The 21,911-nt window shown below is 42.5% G+C and overlaps 2 protein-coding genes across 2 annotated transcripts; one reads left to right on the top strand and one right to left on the bottom strand.

Moving 5' to 3' along the window:
* The first annotated feature begins 8,324 nt into the window (after positions 1-8,324).
* LDHB (lactate dehydrogenase B) lies at positions 8,325-17,290 on the top strand. The gene is made up of 8 exons (XM_063447790.1): positions 8,325-8,398; positions 11,308-11,442; positions 12,365-12,482; positions 14,014-14,187; positions 15,574-15,747; positions 15,838-15,955; positions 16,624-16,747; positions 17,046-17,290. Exons 2-8 carry the CDS (start codon positions 11,314-11,316, stop codon positions 17,211-17,213), a joined length of 1,005 nt encoding a protein of 334 aa, XP_063303860.1. The 5' UTR covers positions 8,325-8,398; positions 11,308-11,313; the 3' UTR covers positions 17,214-17,290.
* Positions 17,291-20,092: 2,802 nt separating this feature from the next.
* Positions 20,093-21,362, bottom strand: LOC134600974 (zinc finger and SCAN domain-containing protein 2-like). Its single transcript, XM_063445374.1, has one exon. The coding sequence runs from the start codon at positions 21,329-21,331 to the stop codon at positions 20,237-20,239; it is 1,095 nt and encodes a 364-aa protein (XP_063301444.1). The 5' UTR covers positions 21,332-21,362; the 3' UTR covers positions 20,093-20,236.
* Positions 21,363-21,911: the final 549 nt, after the last annotated feature.

Below are 21,911 nucleotides of genomic sequence, written 5' to 3' on the forward strand. Positions count from 1 at the left end.
CCTCCCTCGTCACTCTCTTTCTCCCCCTCCCTCCCTCCCTCCCTCGTCACTCTCTTTCTCCCCCTCCCTCCCTCCCTCGTCACTCTCTTTCTCCCCCTCCCTCCCTCCCTCGTCACTCTCTTTCTCCCCCTCCCTCCCTCCCTCCCTCGTCACTCTCTTTCTCCCCCTCCCTCCCTCCCTCGTCACTCTCTTTCTCCCCCTCCCTCCCTCCCTCGTCACTCTCTTTCTCCCCCTCCCTCCCTCCCTCCCTCGTCACTCTCTTTCTCCCCCTCCCTCCCTCCCTCGTCACTCTCTTTCTCCCCCTCCCTCCCTCCCTCGTCACTCTCTTTCTCCCCCTCCCTCCCTCCCTCGTCACTCTCTTTCTCCCCCTCCCTCCCTCCCTCGTCACTCTCTTTCTCCCCCTCCCTCCCTCCCTCGTCACTCTCTTTCTCCCCCTCCCTCCCTCCCTCGTCACTCTCTTTCTCCCCCTCCCTCCCTCCCTCCCTCGTCACTCTCTTTCTCCCCCTCCCTCCCTCCCTCGTCACTCTCTTTCTCCCCCTCCCTCCCTCCCTCGTCACTCTCTTTCTCCCCCTCCCTCCCTCCCTCGTCACTCTCTTTCTCCCCCTCCCTCCCTCCCTCGTCACTCTCTTTCTCCCCCTCCCTCCCTCCCTCGTCACTCTCTTTCTCCCCCTCCCTCCCTCCCTCGTCACTCTCTTTCTCCCCCTCCCTCCCTCCCTCGTCACTCTCTTTCTCCCCCTCCCTCCCTCCCTCGTCACTCTCTTTCTCCCCCTCCCTCCCTCCCTCGTCACTCTCTTTCTCCCCCTCCCTCCCTCCCTCGTCACTCTCTTTCTCCCCCTCCCTCCCTCCCTCGTCACTCTCTTTCTCCCCCTCCCTCCCTCCCTCGTCACTCTCTTTCTCCCCCTCCCTCCCTCCCTCGTCACTCTCTTTCTCCCCCTCCCTCCCTCCCTCGTCACTCTCTTTCTCCCCCTCCCTCCCTCCCTCGTCACTCTCTTTCTCCCCCTCCCTCCCTCCCTCGTCACTCTCTTTCTCCCCCTCCCTCCCTCCCTCGTCACTCTCTTTCTCCCCCTCCCTCCCTCCCTCGTCACTCTCTTTCTCCCCCTCCCTCCCTCCCTCGTCACTCTCTTTCTCCCCCTCCCTCCCTCCCTCGTCACTCTCTTTCTCCCCCTCCCTCCCTCCCTCGTCACTCTCTTTCTCCCCCTCCCTCCCTCCCTCGTCACTCTCTTTCTCCCCCTCCCTCCCTCCCTCGTCACTCTCTTTCTCCCCCTCCCTCCCTCCCTCGTCACTCTCTTTCTCCCCCTCCCTCCCTCCCTCGTCACTCTCTTTCTCCCCCTCCCTCCCTCCCTCGTCACTCTCTTTCTCCCCCTCCCTCCCTCCCTCGTCACTCTCTTTCTCCCCCTCCCTCCCTCCCTCGTCACTCTCTTTCTCCCCCTCCCTCCCTCCCTCGTCACTCTCTTTCTCCCCCTCCCTCCCTCCCTCGTCACTCTCTTTCTCCCCCTCCCTCCCTCCCTCGTCACTCTCTTTCTCCCCCTCCCTCCCTCCCTCGTCACTCTCTTTCTCCCCCTCCCTCCCTCCCTCGTCACTCTCTTTCTCCCCCTCCCTCCCTCCCTCGTCACTCTCTTTCTCCCCCTCCCTCCCTCCCTCGTCACTCTCTTTCTCCCCCTCCCTCCCTCCCTCGTCACTCTCTTTCTCCCCCTCCCTCCCTCCCTCGTCACTCTCTTTCTCCCCCTCCCTCCCTCCCTCGTCACTCTCTTTCTCCCCCTCCCTCCCTCCCTCGTCACTCTCTTTCTCCCCCTCCCTCCCTCCCTCGTCACTCTCTTTCTCCCCCTCCCTCCCTCCCTCGTCACTCTCTTTCTCCCCCTCCCTCCCTCCCTCGTCACTCTCTTTCTCCCCCTCCCTCCCTCCCTCGTCACTCTCTTTCTCCCCCTCCCTCCCTCCCTCGTCACTCTCTTTCTCCCCCTCCCTCCCTCCCTCGTCACTCTCTTTCTCCCCCTCCCTCCCTCCCTCGTCACTCTCTTTCTCCCCCTCCCTCCCTCCCTCGTCACTCTCTTTCTCCCCCTCCCTCCCTCCCTCGTCACTCTCTTTCTCCCCCTCCCTCCCTCCCTCGTCACTCTCTTTCTCCCCCTCCCTCCCTCCCTCGTCACTCTCTTTCTCCCCCTCCCTCCCTCCCTCGTCACTCTCTTTCTCCCCCTCCCTCCCTCCCTCGTCACTCTCTTTCTCCCCCTCCCTCCCTCCCTCGTCACTCTCTTTCTCCCCCTCCCTCCCTCCCTCGTCACTCTCTTTCTCCCCCTCCCTCCCTCCCTCGTCACTCTCTTTCTCCCCCTCCCTCCCTCCCTCGTCACTCTCTTTCTCCCCCTCCCTCCCTCCCTCGTCACTCTCTTTCTCCCCCTCCCTCCCTCCCTCGTCACTCTCTTTCTCCCCCTCCCTCCCTCCCTCGTCACTCTCTTTCTCCCCCTCCCTCCCTCCCTCGTCACTCTCTTTCTCCCCCTCCCTCCCTCCCTCGTCACTCTCTTTCTCCCCCTCCCTCCCTCCCTCGTCACTCTCTTTCTCCCCCTCCCTCCCTCCCTCGTCACTCTCTTTCTCCCCCTCCCTCCCTCCCTTGTCACTCTTTTTTCTCCCTCTCCCTCCCTCCCTTGTCACTCTTTTTTCTCCCTCTCCCTCCCTTGTCACTCTTTCTCCCCCTTCCTCCCTTGTCATTCTCTTTTTTTCTCCCCCCTCCCTCCCTTGTCACTCTCTTTTCTTCTCCCCCCTCTCCCTTGTCACTCTTCCCCCCCTCCCTTGTCACTCTCTTTTTTCTCCCCCCCTCCCTCCCTCCCTCCCTCCCTACTCTCTTCCTCCCCCCTCCCCTACCTCTATTGTAGTGTGGCCGAGCCCTGTATGGTCCGCGGGTACAGGAAGCTTTTGTTTCCTGTACCCGGCCGGACTAAAAGGAAGTGCACACTCAGTGTGCACTTCCTGTTAGTCCGGCCGGGTACAGGAGACAGATGCTCCCTGTACCCGCGGACCATACAGGGCTCGGCCACGCTACAGTGAGGGAGTGACAGGAGGGAGCGCTGAGCGCTTCCCTCCTGTCAGCCCCTCTCCTCATGCTGCGCCCGGGCGGTGCGCCCTCATGGACGCACCAGCCCGGGCAAAGCTGCAGCCGCCTGAGGCTCTCTACAGAGCGCTCGGGTGACTGCAGCATGAGGGGGGCCGGCGGAGCAGGGGGGGATTTCCCCATAACCTGTCCCCCCCACATGATTTTCTGGGGGGATGCGTCCCCCCCATCTACCCCAGTTCCTACGCCCATGAGGGGGGGAGAACATGGGCAGGAGGTATGGGTGGTTATAAGGGCTGGCATAGGAGGGTGTTGGTACCGGGCAGGGGACCTCTGGTGGGTTCTAGAGCCGTGTCTACAGCATTGTTGGGTTATTCTGAAATGTCGTGCTGGGTGGCTGGGGCTGGGATCTGGAATGGTTTTGTTCTCGGGCAGTGAGGGTGCCTGAATTGGGAGAACCTGTCTCCGCTTGGGCGGTTAGGGCCTGAGTTGGTTCTGTGTTGGCCTGTTGTAGGTAGGTCCGCCACAACGGAAGATTTTTTTTAAGGCTCTATTGGCTCTTTTAATAGGACCAGGAGTCAAATTTACCTTTTTTGCACCTTTGTACAAGAAAAAGTTGACCATGAATTGTGCTGTAAATGAAATGTGTCTCTCAAGATACAAAACCTTTACATTTACGTGTAAAACATTACCTTTTGTTCTACTTCCAAAATATTTCCTCACTGCTATGATCATATGATCATAGCACCGGGAACCGTGCCTCTCTCTCCCCTGCTGACTCTGCAGGACCGGAGGAGAGATCAGCGATCTCCCTCTCTGGCTTGCTAGCAGTGTAATGCTGGCAGCCGGCAGGGGAGGGAGAGCGGACCAGTGGGAGCTCTAACCTGCAGCTTCGCCAGGTTCTCCTCTCGCGAGATCGGAGCGTTGCCGTGGTTCACTCTCAGCACTTGGACCACCAGGGCTTCCCCATGGACCACCAGGGATTAGTATTGCCCTCCCTCCCAGTCAAAATTATCCCATACACACACACAGCCCCCCATACACACACACAGTCCCCCCACAATACGCACACACTTTACCCCTCAATACACACACACTGTATACCTCATGCACACACTGCACCCTTCAAACACACAGACACAATGCATCCTTCACAAGCACAATGCACCCCCGTACACTCACTGCACCCCTCACACACACACTTAACCCCACACACATTGCATCCGTCTCACACACACACACACATACATTACGCCCCACACATACACACACGCACACACCACAGCCCCTATCCTGGCAGACCCCAGGTAAGTTAAACAGTTTCAGTACTTACACTGGGAGGGCACCACGGCACTCCTGGTATTGTGCCTGGATTTTTTCTTTAAATAATCTACCAGTTCCCCTCCCAAGATTAGGTTCTGGATCCGATTCTGGATGAAATATTGAAATGTTAAGGGCACTTTGAACCTAAAAAGTTTGGGAAACACTGGTTTAATCAATTAACTCTTTGTGTTTACTTTAGAAAAGTTTAAGGAACACTCCAATGTTCAATTTCTAACATTGGATTGTATCTTTTCTAACTGATATTTAGTTCCTACTCCTCGCTTCCACCATGTGTCCTAACGTATGAGTTATTTATCTCATAAAGCAAAGAGACCATCTTCAGTTTGCTCCTCTGCCCAGGTGATCATCACTAGTGATGATCTCCTGGCAAATCCAATACGTCACGTGCGGAAACCTCCACACACATAAAGAAACATTGAAACTAATAAATAAATTAAAGAAACATTATAGTGTTAGAAAGACAAATCTGTATTCCTAATCTTATAGTGTCCCTGTCTCTCTTTCAATTTACTTGCTCTTTTTAATCCTCACACAACATTTTTTTGTTTGCTACCCTGTCACAGATATTTGCGTCTCCTTAACTTCTGTCAGGATTACTACTTGATCCAGCACGTAGAATTGTGTCACAGTAAAGACTAATAGGTAACGTATTACCGGGCCTTAGAACGTACTTAACTTACTGAACGTCCTAAATAATAGTAAGGATACTTGCCGAGGTCAGGGGATACACAAAGAGACACAACGATATGGGAAAACCAGAAGTCAGAGATACCAGAATACAGGGAAGTCAAAAACGAAGCCAAAGTCAAAAACATTATAGAATCTTGGAGTGCCCCCCCATCCCGCATCGCTGAAGGGGTTAAAACCTCTTCAGTCACTTACCTGAATCCAGCGCTGATGTTCCTCGGCACTGGGTCAGGCTCCCAGACAGCCACAGGAGGAGTTAACCCTAGCAGGTAATTATTGCATTTTATAAAAACTTCAATAATTACACTTCAAGGGTTACAGGTGATGGGAGTTGGCACTCAGACCACTTCAATGAGCTGAAGTGGTCTGGGTGCCCACGGTGTCCCTTTAATATATAAAACTTAATTAATATCATCCCATAGTTTTTTTTATAGGGCAAGCCATAATTTAACAGACATACAAAAATAATTTTAAAAAATGGCACTTGAATTAATAAAGTCCTTCTCTCTCTCTGTATGTGTTTCTAAATAAGTACTTGCTAAAGTACTTGCTGCTTGACAAACACTTCAGGCATCTCCCAGCATAGTTAAAAGTACAGTTATATGTGCTCTGTAATTTACATTTCACAAAACCTGCTGAAGGTCACTCTCACTATTACTGCCCATGTGTCAAGGTGAGCCAGAATTGAGAGATTGACAACAAACATGTGATTGAATGAGGAAAACGGGCTGCTTTGTTGAAATTAATCTACTTTTGTGTGGATGTTATGAGTAATTACCATAATCTATTGTGCAATACAATTATTATTATTTATATTTTCTGAGGTGTGAACAATAGCATATGGCACACTGAGATTTAAAAGAAAATGCTAGTGCTAATAGGACTTGGAATCCCCACTTTAAAATAAATTGAGTTTTGTACTAAGCCAATTGATGAATCAAGTACTAATTAGTATTATGGTCTATAAATAGGCATGTTAATAGATGTTAATGGTAAGAACTATGAAAGCAGCACTTTAAGGAGTACAACGATATGCCTGCTTAAATGTGTCCTATGAATGGGTATTTTGGGGATTATGATATGGATAATTTTCATTTTTTTATATTTTTAGTCTATCTCATATATATGAAAAGTGCAGTCTATATCGTAAATAGTATAAGCAAACCGTTTTTACATTAATGAGGCATTCAAGAAAGGGCTTTTTCACTTTCAGGGGGTTTGTTATTCTTACTCCTTCATATATATATTTGATTCTAAATGTATTTTATATATTATTTATATATAATTATATTATTTCATTAATTATATATTGGGGTCATGCCTGAAACCCAAGTAGGAATAGAAATACCAGAGAATTTAATCTGCAAGCCCTATATTTGACCCTGTAACTTTCCAAAACACCATAAAACCTGTACATGGATTTTTGTACTCGTGAGACTTCACTGAACACAAATATGAATGTTTTAGAGCAGGGCTGTCCAACCTTAGGTAACCGAGGGCCGTATTAAAAAACAAGATTTATCCGAGGGTCGCATGGAAAGTTATGAATTTATTACTTACCTTATAGTACTTGTTAATAAAGAGCATTACATTTTTTTTTTTTTTATTAATAAATGCTTTTTAATGTAATGGTAAAAAAATAACTGGAGACAAATGTAAGTATGATTTAAAAAATTCTACAATTGTTGCAAATTAAAATTTTATTTTAGTCCTTGTATTTTGTGACCTGTAGCTTTCAAAATAAGCTGAAATCCTATACATATGATGTACTCTATAAATAAAGACACATAAATTAATTTATTTTGAATTACTTGTTCTAAGCTGGACATATTATGCACACGCTATTATTGCCAAAACTGTGAAAAAAAATGTAATTTTTTTGTTTTGTTTTTTCAATTTGTTGCCATTTTTATATAATTAATGAGAATGTATCTATGTATATGTGACATCAAATTAAAGCCCTGTTTTCCCTCTAAAAAACGATGTATAATATGTGTTGGTGCAATAAATGACAGAGATGCAAATTGCGTTTGAATACAAACAGCAAAAAATGCAAAAATGGCTTGTGTCCTTAAAGGACCACTATAGGCACCCAGACCACTTCAGCTTAATGAAGTGGTCTGGGTGCTAGGTCCAGCTAGGTTTAACCTTTTTTTTTTATAAACTGCTATGTTTATAATAGGGTTAATCCAGCCTCTAGTGGCTGTCTCATTGACAGCCGCTAGAAGGCTTCCGCGCTTCTCACTGTGATTTTCACAGTGAGAAGATGCCAGCGTCCATAGGAAAGCATTGTGAATGCTTTCCTATGGACTGGCTGAATGCGCGTGCGGCTCTTGCCGCGCATGCGCATTCAGCGGGTGACGGAAGAAGAGGGAGGAGGAGAGTCCCCCGGCCGGCGCTGGAGATAGAGGTAAGTTTAACCCCTTCCTCGCCCCAGAGCCCGGCAGGAGGGGGACCCTGAGGGTGGGGGCACCCTCAGGGCACTATAGTGCCAGGAAAACGAGTATGTTTTCCTGGCACTATAGTGGTCCTTTAACATTATCCCACACCTACATCAATTTTTGAAGTAAGTGTGGACTGAATGGGTTGGGGAGAATAATGCTAGTGTGACTGAATGACTTGGAGAGTTAAAAAATGGATTTGAATGGATTTCCCTATTCATAAATAATAATGGTGCAGTGTACAGGTGCAAGTCCTGTCTAAGCAGTATGGGTGCAATATCAAGTCCAATTTATGCAATAATGTGGGTGCTGAAGAAGGGAAGACAAGCTTCTGACAAGCTTCTGAAGCTCTGTCCTTAAGGGGTTAAATCATTATTTGATTTCCCTTTTGCTGTATATAAATAAACATTACACTGTTGCATTGCTCAACAGCATGGAGAGGATAACATGGTGGATCTGGCAGCCTTACTTCAACAGCAATTTATAGAACAATCTAGGATCATAATTCGAAATCACTAATCTGAAATCTGACAGAACTCTGTATTCACACAGAAAATTCATGTCACACAGGTCACTCCATCTGCCCGCGTTGCATGTAAATACTGGCACACAGCGGCTGTGCAGGCCAAGCTAGCCTAAATGTAAACATCTGAGATGCCTTGACATAACAATGGCCTTGAAGTTTAGGAAAGGGGTGGTGATGGGCTGGGCCTATCTGTCCTTGCAGAGCTGTCCTTGGAGCGGATTGAGTGAGGTGATGGGGTGTGTCTCTATAGCACAATGATGTAGTCTGAGCCACAGGGACTAAAGCAATCCTCTGGCCCCTCCTCTCCTTCACTGACTGCGAGAACTTCAAGACAGCAGGATTCTTATCTTAGAACCTTACGGCAACGTATGTATGTCTTTTATTGCTACCATTAAGTGATTAGTGACTGCTAGCTCTCATAGTGTAGCTAATTAATTACTTCAGGGGTTAAAAAGGCACTGTAGGAGTGTTGCATCACCCTGCTGCGTTCTATAAAAGGAAATGCAATGTTATTATTAAAGGCTGTTTATGTGTGGATCTGTTTGACAGTAGCTGTCAAAGGTCCTAGCTAGCCGGGCCTAATACACTACTGCTATTGTGTATTGGACTCCCACTATCCTTAGAGTTAAATGTGTCCGCGCTCTAGTGTAGGGACCAAGATCATGGCCATGGTCCTGACCTTACTGTGGCAGCCTTAATCCTGTCTTTAATGCATTACATGTTGACTGTAACAGATTATATGCAACATTTAATTAATATAGGGATCGGGTTAATGCTTTAAATTTAAGTATTAACCCGATAAAGTAAAATGACATTTAATTGCAGTGGACACGTCACTCTGTAAAAATGTTCTATTAGTGTATTCCCCCCCTCCCAGTGTTAACTTGCATAAGCTATGGCTGCATATTTCCCTGTAATATGATATAAAATGGGCAGGCTTATTCCTCCTTTTAGTCTCGTTGTGGTTGATAAATTGCCCAAGTTCAAGTATAAGCAACTTTATTATGCTTTGTTTAAAATGTTTCACATGCTGATAGAAGGCCTATTTTTACAGAACATGACGCGTGACATTCTACCTGAGTATGGTGATGGGTGGGTGACAGCTTAAGACCCATTTTATGTCTGGGTGCATTATTTCCAGCCCTGTAAACCTTACTGGAAAACCCAGCCATCTCAGATTGAACCCTGGTTAAAGGGACGTTTTATTATGTCTGTTCTGGAATGACTGTGTTCCAGTAAATTGACTTGCTATGGTTTACAAATGACTGTATGTCAGGGTGAGGCCATGTTCAGTGCCTTAACATTGACACAGATACTTAGAAGGCTTGGGCAGACTTTCAATGTGTATGTGACAATCTGCAGTGCAGCAATGGATTCTGTCTCTCTGCTCAGTGGGTGTGATGCTAGCTCCTGTTACTATATATTATTTTTCTTGCGGTTGCATATTTGCATATATGATGAATTCCTGAAGGTGCACAGGAAGTTGCATCTCATACACAGTACATATGAGTACATATTCCCTTGCCATGATTACTAGTAACTTAGTTACTGCTATAGGTTTTCCAGAATTTTCTTTGTAAACCCGTTCAGGATGATTCCGTTCTTCTGGTTGCAGTTACTGTAGTCTTCAGTTCTTTTTAATCCTGTGCCAGACATCCAATGAGTCAGTCCACTATGTTACTCAAACATATGGATTTAAAGTCCACAGTATTTCAGGGCTGCATTTCATAAAGTCACTTTGGTACAATTACTAGCTGCTGGGGTGGGGTCAGAGAGAAATGTAGATTTGCAAAATTCATTAGTTGTAAAAGTAACATCTAACTCTGCTTTGTGCTTTCATGATAATTAAAGTGCCAGGATGGTACGTTTGTGAATGTTCTATCAGACAGATCAGTATGAGAAGATGGACACGTGAAAGCATGTGTTACGAACTGCCCACAGGTAGTGATGTTACATATCAAGTAATGCCTGAATCAGATTAGCATTGTCACACCATAAAGGGCCGCAACATACCCATAAAGCAATTCAGCTTAGGATCCCATAATAATGGCAATTTATAAAAGTGCGCTGCTCTCGCGCGCACACAGCAGACGCGCAGGAGAGGGCTTGCAAAGGCTGCCGTTTATAAGTACATCTTTTGCAAACTGGTTTAAGATACACCCCAATGAATACATTATTATGTTATGTTATGTTGTTATTTATATAGCGCCAACAAATTCCACAGCGCTTTACAGCTCAATGAGCTTACATGCTAGGGGAAGTGGGGTAAAGTGACACAAAAGGTAAGGATAGTATTAGACTAATGAAAGTTGAAAGAGAGGAATCATTCTGGAGCTATTAACAGTTTAATTGATACGCTTTTATAAAGAAGTGGGTTTTTAAGGATTTTTTTTTAAGGAGTGGAGACTGGGTGAGCATCTAACGGAGGAGGGAAGTGAGTTCCACAGGAACGGTGCAGCTCTGGAGAAGTCTTGAAATTTATTGGAGTCTATCTACTAAGCAGTGATTTTTTTTCCTTCTAATATGGACAGTGGAGGTTTTTTTTTTTTTTTAAGATCAACTAAGAGAGAGTAGATTTCTTTCTAATTAAGAGGTCTAGTCATTTGTACTTATAAAATCAAAATCTGTCTTCAGGATTAATTTCTAAATGATCCATTACCTGCCCTGACTTGGACCAATATACAAAAGTGTAATGTATTGTCAATCAGTAGCACATCCCAGAACTAGAAAGGGTCTTTTAGATATGATGTTTCAATGTTAATAACTAAGAATTGGTCCAGATTGCTAGTTTTAGTAATCCTGTAGCTCCTGCTGCAGAAGTACATCCAACAACATTAAATGAATGTTGGTACATTGAGTCTCTAAACAAGACATGAACAACATCCACAAGGTTCCTAATGTTGCCATATTGCCATATGAACCATAATGTTACATGCTTTTGACAAGGAAACTTCAGAACACATATGTCATCCATTGTAAACCGGTGGGTTTTAAAGGACCTCTAGCTGTTAGCAAAACAGGACTGACTTGGACCAGCCAGGTACATGCTAGCTTGGTAACAGGTGGGGATCTAGCATTTAGATATCCCTCATATAAAATGGAATGCCATCAGTCTGAGTGTGGATCAATCGAGGAAATGGATAGACTCACTATTGGTGCAGCATAGTACTTTGCCATTATATATCTTGATTAGGCATCTTTAGAGTCTAGAAAAATATTGCAAATTCATTAAAGTGAATACTTAACACTAAACTTGTTGTGTGCTTCACTGACAGTTCACCATGGCTTCTGTGCAAGAGAAACTGATCACCAGCGTTACAGATGACAAACCTGCTTCTCCAACAAGCAAGATCACAATTGTGGGTGTAGGCCAAGTTGGTATGGCCTGTGCTGTCAGCATCCTTCAGAAGGTATGTTCCAAATATAGATTCAGTGTGTGGAGGAACAAATGCTAAGCATGTGACTAGTCTATGTGCAGTGTGACCTTGAAAACACTAAAGGGAAAGCAAAAAGCTAAGCTGTCAGCTTCAAGCATAAAACATTCTTTTGTGATTAGTTTAGAATGGAGATATAGTGGTGCATATAACAGAACAGTGGAGCAATAGCCATGAAGAAAAAATAAGTTCTACTCATCCATTATGTCTCTTTGCTGATTGCTCCATTGCCAGAACTCTTCTACTTTTCTTTTTTTTTTTTTTTTTTAAATCTGTTCTAAGTGCTGTTTGTATCCAGGGCACTTGAGTGGCCAGTGTTGCAGAGCAATGCAGTGTTTGAAAAAGACAATCCTAGTTCTCAGTCCTTTATTTTTGTATGGAGACCAACAAAAGTACATTTAAGTTTGAAATGCCCTTTGGAATGATAATTTGTAAATTAAATAATATATTATACATTCTCTACTTGGGCAAAGGTTGAAAATAACATGACAAAATGTTGTATTGTTGCTACGTTCCAAGTCAAAATATAATGTCTTATCTGGGTCGAAACTTTATTGCTGTAATGGACACTGTCCATGCACCATGCAAAACCCTCTGGTTTTTCAGCTTTGCATGGTTGGATAAATGATGCCCACGCCCATATTTGGCACTTATTTGTATTCAGATTTCATGCTGCTATGCTATTAGCCAATGCAACATTGCTTGCTATTGAGTGTAAATATCACACATTAGATTCCAGATAAGTAATCTGTTAGCCTACAGATGTGTTAAAATTAATACAAAAAAACTGTATTTGAGTATTATTTACAAACCAGACGCTTGCTGATCTTTTAATGAAAGTATCCAGATTATAGAAGGGCTGTCAATCTTCTCTGCCTTAAATAACTTTCTTTTATAGGAATTAGCAGATGAGTTGGCATTGGTTGATATATTGGAAGACAAACTGAAAGGTGAAATGATGGATCTGCAGCATGGTGGTATTTTCCTTAAAACACCCAAGATTGTAGCTGATAAAGGTAGGTTTGTGGCCTTGGTCAATGTCTGATTACTTAGATTACTTAGTTAACCCCTTAACGCCGTTACGACGTTCTGTGCCGTCACGCTTTAAGTGGGCTTTAAAGCCGTTGTGACTATTATATATATAATAGATATATACACATATATTATATATATATATAAATACGTATAATTACAATAATAAATAAATAAAATAATAAAATTAATAAATAAAATATTGAAACAAAATTTAATATAAATTATATATACATATGTAATTTCATTCTAACTGTATTTTGTTATTAATATATATATATTGGTAACAAAATACACTTAGAATGACATTCTATATATATATATCTATATATAAAATGCAAATAACCGCAAATATATATATATAGATAAATACATATAATTACATAAAAGATTATATTAGTATACACGTAGAATTTAAATACCTATAAATGCATATATATTAAAATTCTACGTGTATATTTAAGTAATCTTTTAACATAATTAGGTGATTTCATTAATTAAAATTTGATTGACATACCTGACAACACAGGGAGAAAGTGCTGAGAATTTAATTCGCAAGCACTATATTTGACCCTGTAACTCTCTAAGACACCATAAAACCTGTACATGGGGGGTACTGTTTTACTCGGTAGTCTTCGCTGAACTCAAATATTAGTGTTTCAAATTGGTAAATTGTATTACAACGATGATATTTTAAGTAAAAGTGAAGGTTTTTGCATTTTTTACAAACAAACGGCACTTTTATGGACTATATTATTGTTGTAATATGTTTTACTGTTTTAAAACACTAATATTTGTGTTTAGTGAAGTCTCCCGAGAATAACAGTACCCCCCATGTACAGGTTTCATGGTGTTGGAAAGTTAGAGAGTCACAAATGCATTTCATTTTTTTCACATTGAAATTTGCCAGATTGGTTATGTTGCCTTTGAGAGCGTATGGTAGCCCAGGAATGAGAATTACCCCCATGATGGCATACCATTTGCAAAAGTAGACAACCCAAGGTATTGCAAGTGGGGTATGTCCAGTCTTTCTTAGTAGCCACTTAGTCACAAATATGTGCATTTTTTTGCAGTAAAAGCTAACAGTATTATGACATTCACAGCTAAAATGTCAGACCGAAATACAAATGTAAAAAAAATCTTATTTTCTCACATTTTTAAAAATTTTTATTCATAATGAATTATGTTCCATATATGAATAGTTAATGATAAATTAAAGCCCTGTTTCTCCTGAACAAAATGATATATAATAAGTGTGGGTGCATATAATATGAAAGAGGGGAACTACGGGTGAACAGACATATAGCGCAAATTCCAGCTTTTGTTTACGTTTTGTTTTGATCAGAACGTGCACTATTGACTCCGTCCTGAAGGGGTTAAACCACTCGCTGGAGCCTTTTCTGTGATTGCACAGCTATTATTACGAAAACTGTAAAATGCTGCATATTAATAAAGTTGATAAATATTATATAATCAGTTTGCACTTTCATTCATAATGCTGTTTTTTCCTCCCAGATTATTCTGTAACTGCCAACTCTAGAATTGTTGTGGTAACTGGTGGGGTTCGTCAGCAGGAAGGCGAAAGCCGTCTAAACTTGGTTCAAAGAAACGTCAATGTCTTCAAATTCATTATTCCTCAAGTTGTGAAATACAGCCCTGACTGCACCATAATTGTGGTTTCCAATCCAGGTATGACTGTTCACTGGCATGCATTGATCTACCTTAAAACATTCCAAGAACAGTAGTCTGCAGCTGGTCTAAGTAAGAACTTGGTCCACGTTTTTTATCTTCAGGAATGAGGTAATAGACTTAATGCTGAACAAACTGGACGTGGGCACAAAAGTGTTTTGATCCGTCCAGGATTAGAGAAAACCAAAAGCCAGTTGCCTGGGGCAACCAGCCTATGAGTGTGCCTGGGGAAACCTGGGAAAGGGGGTAAGCCTTACATACGTTATTGGAGAAAAGAACAAGGGAGGAAGATCTAGAGAGAGATAGGAAACTCCTGATCTCTATTCCAGATCGACCAAGGTAGGAAACCCCTTCCTAGTGTAATGCTAAAACTTAACCTTTAATGGAAATGCAATAAAACAATATAAACACAAATAATAAAGATAACAAAGAAAACAAAAATAAAAATAAAAATGGAGTGGTTCCTAAATAACTGTGGTAATGGACAATAGCAATCGTAGAAAAATCAAATTGTCGTCCTTGAAAACCACCTATAGATAGAGAACTAAAGTCCAAACTGGTCCCAAATAAGGGGAGGTGGAGGGAGGTAAAGGGAGAAAGTCGGAGTTGTACTATGTTGGCCCTTTAAAAATCTTTGATGGAAAAGTTAGCAAATCTAGAAAAACTGTTGCATACTAGCTAACAAGTGGGTTCTATTATAAAGTAGCACTGTAAGATATACACTTGTAGCAAAACCCTATACCCTTTGGAGCTCCCATGCATTGTACATACAGGAGACCACCCACATAGAGCAGAGGCAGTGAGTCTAAACTCGGTTAACTAAATCGCCAGCTGAAACTCCAAACTTCCATTCAATATGCATCTAGGAGACCACCCATATAGAGCAGAAAAAGTCTAAACTCGGCTAACTGTTTAGCCAACAGAGACTCCTAACCCCTGGAACCCCTTTTAGTAAACCTCAAGTGTTCCGATAAAAGAACAAACAGTCTGGCTAGACTAAAGACTCAAAGTCTGGAAACACTCCTGACTAACTACCTAACGCGCGTTTCAGCGCTTCTAAATGCGCCTTCGTCAGAGGTAAAAGCCTCCGTCCAGGATTAACCTGGGAAGTCTCATTCCATTGAGTAAGACACCACAGGTAAATCCCAGACGGCCGATTCATTTGAATTTAGATTAAAAGGAATTTTTATGTCTGTTTTAGACTTGTGCATAAGTGTTTTCCGCTAGTTCAATCACAACACTATTCAACTGAGTCATCCTCCTGGTAGATCAACATCGGCATTTTTACTTCATAGCAAAAGTACCCCTATGTAAAACTTTTAATTTTTTTCTGTGTATTGGTCTTTTACTCCAGTCCAGGATAAACTGACATTTCTCTCTATACAGTGGACATCCTGACCTATGTTACATGGAAACTGAGTGGCCTGCCACAACACCGTATTATTGGAAGTGGAACTAATTTGGATTCTGCAAGATTCCGCTATCTGATGGCTGAGAAGCTTGGGGTCCATCCTACTAGCTGCCATGGCTATATTTTGGGCGAGCATGGAGATACCAGTGGTAAGAACTGTACCATATGTACACTGTGTAACTTGTGATCTGTTGTACTCTATGCATACATTACCATTTCTGTTTGTTCTTATATTTCAGTGCCAGTCTGGAGCAGTGCTAATGTTGCTGGTGTGACACTTCAGTCCCTTAACCCTGAATTAGGCACAGCCCAGGACAGTGAAAACTGGAAAGATGTTCACAAGCAAGTAGTTGACAGGTAATGTATGCAAATGTCTCTGCCTGTGAATAAAAACTTGAGTCAAGATCAGTACCAGGAAAAAATACCCACATTTTTCCAGCAGTACTGCTATTTTATATAAAGGCTGCATGCAGAGCAAACTAGGTATGCTAGGGTCAACTAGTTAAAACACATTATGGTACATATTAAAGGGACATTGCTTGAACTTTTGACATTTTGTTATTATTGCCATTGTTGTTCTAAATGCTGTTAACCAAGGACCATCTAAAAACCTGAAAGGTTTGTGTTTTTAATACACAAGATGCTTAGAGTTGAATATTTAGTCCCCAGGCTGTTTAATTATTGAACCAAATACCTGATCAATGAATTTGAGTCCCTGGGTACCTGCTGCCTGGCCCCCTGTAAAGGAATGTCTAAAGCAGTTATGCTGCACTTGACCCATTACCAAATCTCAGCTGGTGCTCTCGGGCTGTCACTGATTTGGCATAAGGTGAACTGTAACTCTGCCTTAGTCAATCAGTCAGAGGAGCCCAGGCAAGCATATGATGGATAAACGTGATCAAATGAAGACTGTCCAGTTTCTGGCATTATAAACAGTCTGTCAGAAAGAAGTGTTTGTCTTTTCAAGAATTTTACTGCTTTATATTGTTAAAATAACTTATCCCACTGCATTATCTAACTTCTAGTGCCTATGAAGTGATCAAACTGAAGGGATACACCAACTGGGCTATTGGCTTCAGTGTCGCAGATCTGGCGGAATCCATTGTGAAGAACTTGTCAAGAGTCCATCCTGTGTCTACAATGGTCAAGGTATGAAGCTTCATGTTGCCGGCCTTGTCGCATGAGTAACAAGTTCTATGTCAGTCCTACCTGATTGGGATGTTCTTGTGGAATATTTTGGACATCTCATTACTGGTTAACAATGAGCCTATTCTGTTTTAAACACATAGTTGCATTTGAATTGAACTACTTTACTAGTATGATTTCAACTAGTCAATTCTGAATTAACATTGGTGGAATCATACATAAAACTCTAGTGGGAAGCAGAAATGATATGCAGATGGAAGAGTAAACAACAGTTACACTGAACTTCTTTATTTTTGTTTAGGGAATGTACGGCATAGAAAATGAAGTTTTCCTGAGTCTGCCATGTGTCCTCAACTCAAATGGCCTGGTGTCCGTTGTTAACCAAAAGCTGAAGGATGATGAAGTTGCCCAACTGCAGAAGAGTGCAGCCACTTTGTGGTCTATCCAGAGCGATTTGAAAGATCTGTAATTCTAATGTATAATTGTCTTTAATATTATATACTGATTTGTAGAGAAATAGTTGTCAGAATAAAAACCTGAAAACTGCACAGTCTCAAAGCTGTAATTGTTTTATGAAAAATTCTTCAGTGGTATGTTTTTTTATTTTATTTTTTTGGAGGTTTTTTTCTATGTCAGATCTTCAACATTTGGGGGGACCAGTGGGTTTCTGGGTTTGAAGATTCTTTGTGTATTAAAAGTAAAATCCTGCGGTCAGAAGTTACCACTTAGCAGTTTTAAAACATTATTCTAGTCATCTATATGCGTGTTCTGCCACCTTTTAACACCCGCGGCCCGGAGGAGAAATATTTTGTGGACCGGCGTCAGACAGAAATAGAAACCAATGTTTTGTGTGAAGGATGCAGTGTGTGTGAGGAGTGCAGTGTGTGTGTATGGGGGCAGTGTGTGTGTTTGGGGGGAGGGGGCAATGTGTGTGTATGGGGGAGAATTATTGTGGGTTGGAGGGTAGATTAATAAATATAATTTTTGTTTAATTAAAAAAAACATAATTTTGATATCCCCCCCTTCCTGCTTACCTTTGCTTGGGAGGGGGGACAGTACAAGGCAATCCCTGGTGGTCTAAGTGGTGAGAGTGAACTCTAGCAGCCTCAGGAGCTGCTAGAGTTCACTTTCGCAAGATTCTGAGTGTTGCCGTGGTAACCAAGGCAACGCTCGGAGCTCGGGAGAGGAGAACCCGGCAGAGCTGAGGTTAGAGCTCCCCTGGGTCCTCTCTCCCATGACACTGCTAACAGGCTGGAGAGAACCGGCAGGGGAGAGGGAGGCACAGTTCCCGGTGCTATAATCATAGCACCGGGGAAATATTTTGCGGCAATTTATTGCCGGTCCGCAAAAGCTTTCACCCAACTATACCGCTACACTGTAGCGGTATAGTCGGGTGAAATCTTTCGCGGACCAGCAATAAATTCTTGCGGACCACCTGTTGAAGACCACTGATCTAGATTAAAGAAATCAGTGCATTTGCACATTCATATAAATAATAGCAAATTAGTGTCTGTGTGAAGACGTAAAGGCACATTCCAAACACAATTCATTCTTACTAAAACTATAGTTTATGCCATATCCATATATCCTACAGGTACCATATTACCAAGAAAACACCCCTATTGGCTTTCTCAGCCATTTAGGTAAAGTTAAAAGTTGGCCTCTTTCACACACATCATTCCAGTCACTTGGATTGATGTGTAACCTTCCCCATAATCAGGGCCAGATTAAGAGTTCATTAGGCCTGGTGCTGACAGTTATGATAGGCCTAATTACAGAATTTTATCGACAGAAAACACTAAAACAGTCATATCGCTCTAGAGTCATTTATCTGGCAGAGGTGGTGCTGAAGGGAAGCTCACAGGATGCAGCTATAAGAAAACACATGCCCTATGCTAATCTCTCACTCAAGTAAATCCATACCCCTTAACAGCAGTGTCCAGTGAAGCAGGATGTCGGTGGGTTGGGTAAAAGGGTGGTACCAGATCCTACAGTAATCCATCTGCCAAAAATTACAAGAAACCACTGTGGTACTCCGCAGATGTGGCCAAAATAGTAAAAAACAAAAAGTTAGCATTTAGTAATTATAAAAAAAAACAGAGTGAGGAAGACAGAATGACCTATAAGATTAGGCAGAAAGAGGCTAAGCAAGTTATAAGAGCTTCCAAATCACACACAGAAGAGAAAATAGCACAGTCAGTAAAAAAGGGGGACAAAACTTTTTTTAGATACATAAATGAGAAAAGAAAAGTAAAACAAGGATTAGTTAGATTAAAAACAAAAGAAGGAAGGTATGTAGATGAGGATAAAGGTCTAGCTGACTGCCTCAATGAATATTTTTGTTCGGTATTTACAGCTGAAAATGAAGGAAAGGGACCTCCGTTAAAAAAAAGGATAAATGAGTCATTTATTACACGTGCGTTTACAGAGGAAGAGGTTCTATTTCAACTGTCAAAAGTAAAGACAAATAAGTCAATGGGACCTGATGGAATACACCCAAAGCTATTAAAAGAGCTTAGTGGTGTACTAGCAAAACCATTAACAGATTTATTTAACCAATCATTGTTAACAGGGGTAGTCCCAGAAGATTGGAAGTTAGCGAATGTTGTGCCCATTCACAAGAAAAGTAATAGGGAGGAGTCGGGCAACTATAGGCCAGTAAGCCTTACTCCAGTAGTGGGGAAAGTGATGGAAACCATGTTAAGGATAGGATTGTTGAACATCTAAAAACACATTATTTCAAGATCAGAGACAACATGGGTTTACTTCAGGGAGATCATGCCAAACTAATCTTATTGATTTTTTTGATTGGGTAACTAAAATTATAGATCCGGGTGGTGCAGTAGACATTGCTTACCTAGATTTCAGTAAGGCTTTTGACACTGTTGCACATAGAAGGCTTATCAATAAACTGCAATCTTTGAGTTTGGATTCCAATATTGTTGAATGGGTAAGGCAGTGGCTGAGTGACATGCAACAGAGGGTTGTAGTCAATGGAGTATATTCGAAGCTTGGGCTTGTCACCAGTGGGGTACCTCAGGGATCTGTACTTGGACCCATTCTCTTTAATATTTTTATTAGTGATATTGCAGAAGGTCTTGATGGTAAGGTGTGTCTTTTTGCAGATGATACTAAGATATGTAACAGGGTTGATGTTCCAGGAGGGATAAACCAAATGGCAAATGATTTAGGTAAACTAGAAAAATGGTCAGAGTTGTGGCAACTGACATTTAATGTGGATAAGTGCAAGATAATGCATCTTGGACGTAAAAACCCAAGGGCAGAGTACAGAATATTTTTTTTATTTTTTTTTTTGCAACTTAACATAATATTTAATACATGCTTTTATGCAGGCCAAGCAAGTACTCTAAACCAAAAATAGCATCTAAGATTCCAATCAAGAGATTGCCCCTGCTCGTCATGATTCTCACGTCATGGAACAGCATGTGAGCTATTGCGGGGAAAAACAGCTTCACATTTATAACATGTATATTACTTTTGTCCAATGTGAATCCTCTGATGTGATACAAGCTGTGGTTTTTGGTGAAACCTTTTTCCACATAAAGTGCATGCAAATGGCTTCTCCCCTGTGTGAATTCTCTGATGTTTTATTAGGTTGGAGCTGTTGCTAAAACTTTTTCCACAGTGAGAGCATGTGAATGGCCTCTCACCTGTATGAATCCGTTTATGTTTTACAAGACCAGAGTTTTCAGTAAATGATTTACCACATACAGAACATGAGAATGGCTTCTCCCCTGTGTGGATCCTTAGATGACTGGTGAGAACAGAATTCTTAGTAAAACATTTACCACATTCAGGGCATACAAACAATTTTTCACCTGTGTGATATCGCTGATGTAGAACAAGATCTGACTTATATGTGAATTGTTTACCACAGTCAGAACAAGTCAACTTGTTCTCTTTGTGAAAATGTAGGTGCTGAACAAGATCTGAGTTATTAGTAAAGCACTGGTGACACTCTTTGCACCTAAACATTCTTTCTGTGGCATGTGTTGCTTGCTGGGATGTATTCTCTAACTGAGGAAAGTTTTTCCCAATAGGAAATGTAATCTCATCGCTGAGATGTTCTGTGGGTGTAGAAATTCTAGATTCTATTGTATCTTCTTCGCACAGGTCTGATTCGTCTTTTGAAGATGTATAACCTGCTGCATTATAGTCAGTATCTGTAAAACTACTATCTTCATATAAGACTGATTTTCCTGACTGCAGAGGTTCTGTAGATGAATAAAAGTCAGTGTCTGATCTATTTCCTTCATCACTTGAGTCCGATTCCTCCTTAATATGAGTTAATATATTTTCGGGCTGTGTATTTTCTGTGGCATTATTTTCATCTGTTAAATTTCTTTCTAAACATTCATCCACTTTCCTTCTTTTGTTGTCTATAGATTTGTGCGGTCTTTTCCTTATTTTACTTATACCCCAGCATTTTGATTCGTGATTGCTGTGAAAGACATGACTATCTTCGCCTATAATATCATTTGAAGAAACAGGCATATGAAGATCTTCAGTGTTGTCCTCTCCCATCGAGTCACCAAATGAGCTTGTAAATTTCTGATTCGCCATCATCTTTCCTTTAAGTACATCCCATGGACCTTCCAAATAGTCCCACTGCTAAAAAACAAAACAAAAAAAAAAACAGATACAAAGCACACATCAGCCAGCAGGTGAATAATTTTGTTTGTTAATGCCAATATCTTCTTATCAGTGCTTCTGTTTTTCAAGGGAGTTGGTGATCCCTCGGATACATGAGAACCTCTGTTTTTGACACGTTTGCAAGGCTTCTTGACAACTATATAATCCTCTCCAGTTAAAAGGTAGATAATCTCTAGGGTAATATTTAAAATCTTTTGTGTTTTCACATCCCTGTGTTTTTTCATCATTTTTTTCAAAGAGCCTGACATATTCAACGAGGAGGGGCTTTGCTCCATGTGGATGTCTGAACTTGAGGCAAAGTAAACTCAAATCGATATATGTGACTTGAGGTAGGTAGATGATAGTCCACGAGCTGACAGCAACTATTTTCACTATCTGCACCAGGCAGCACCAGACCTGTGCTCCTAGAATTATACCTCTTTTTTTTTTTTTTAATCAATTAAGTCACTTGCCAAGCTGCCGTGCGATTCTTGCACATGCGCGACCTCCACTT

The sequence above is a fragment of the Pelobates fuscus genome, chromosome 3 (genome assembly GCF_036172605.1).
Source record: "Pelobates fuscus isolate aPelFus1 chromosome 3, aPelFus1.pri, whole genome shotgun sequence".
In the NCBI taxonomy this organism is placed as follows: domain Eukaryota; kingdom Metazoa; phylum Chordata; class Amphibia; order Anura; family Pelobatidae; genus Pelobates; species Pelobates fuscus.

Bases quoted from the DNA above. Each gene is read 5' to 3' on its own strand.
- LDHB (XM_063447790.1), top strand. From the start codon at position 11,314: ATGGCTTCTGTGCAAGAGAAACTGATCACCAGCGTTACAGATGACAAA. The intron at 12,483-14,013 runs GTAGGTTTGTGG...TTTTCCTCCCAG, and splicing joins CAAGATTGTAGCTGATAAAG to ATTATTCTGTAACTGCCAAC. The intron at 14,188-15,573 runs GTATGACTGTTC...CTCTCTATACAG, and splicing joins AATTGTGGTTTCCAATCCAG to TGGACATCCTGACCTATGTT.
- LOC134600974 (XM_063445374.1), bottom strand. From the start codon at position 21,331: ATGATGGCGAATCAGAAATTTACAAGCTCATTTGGTGACTCGATGGGA.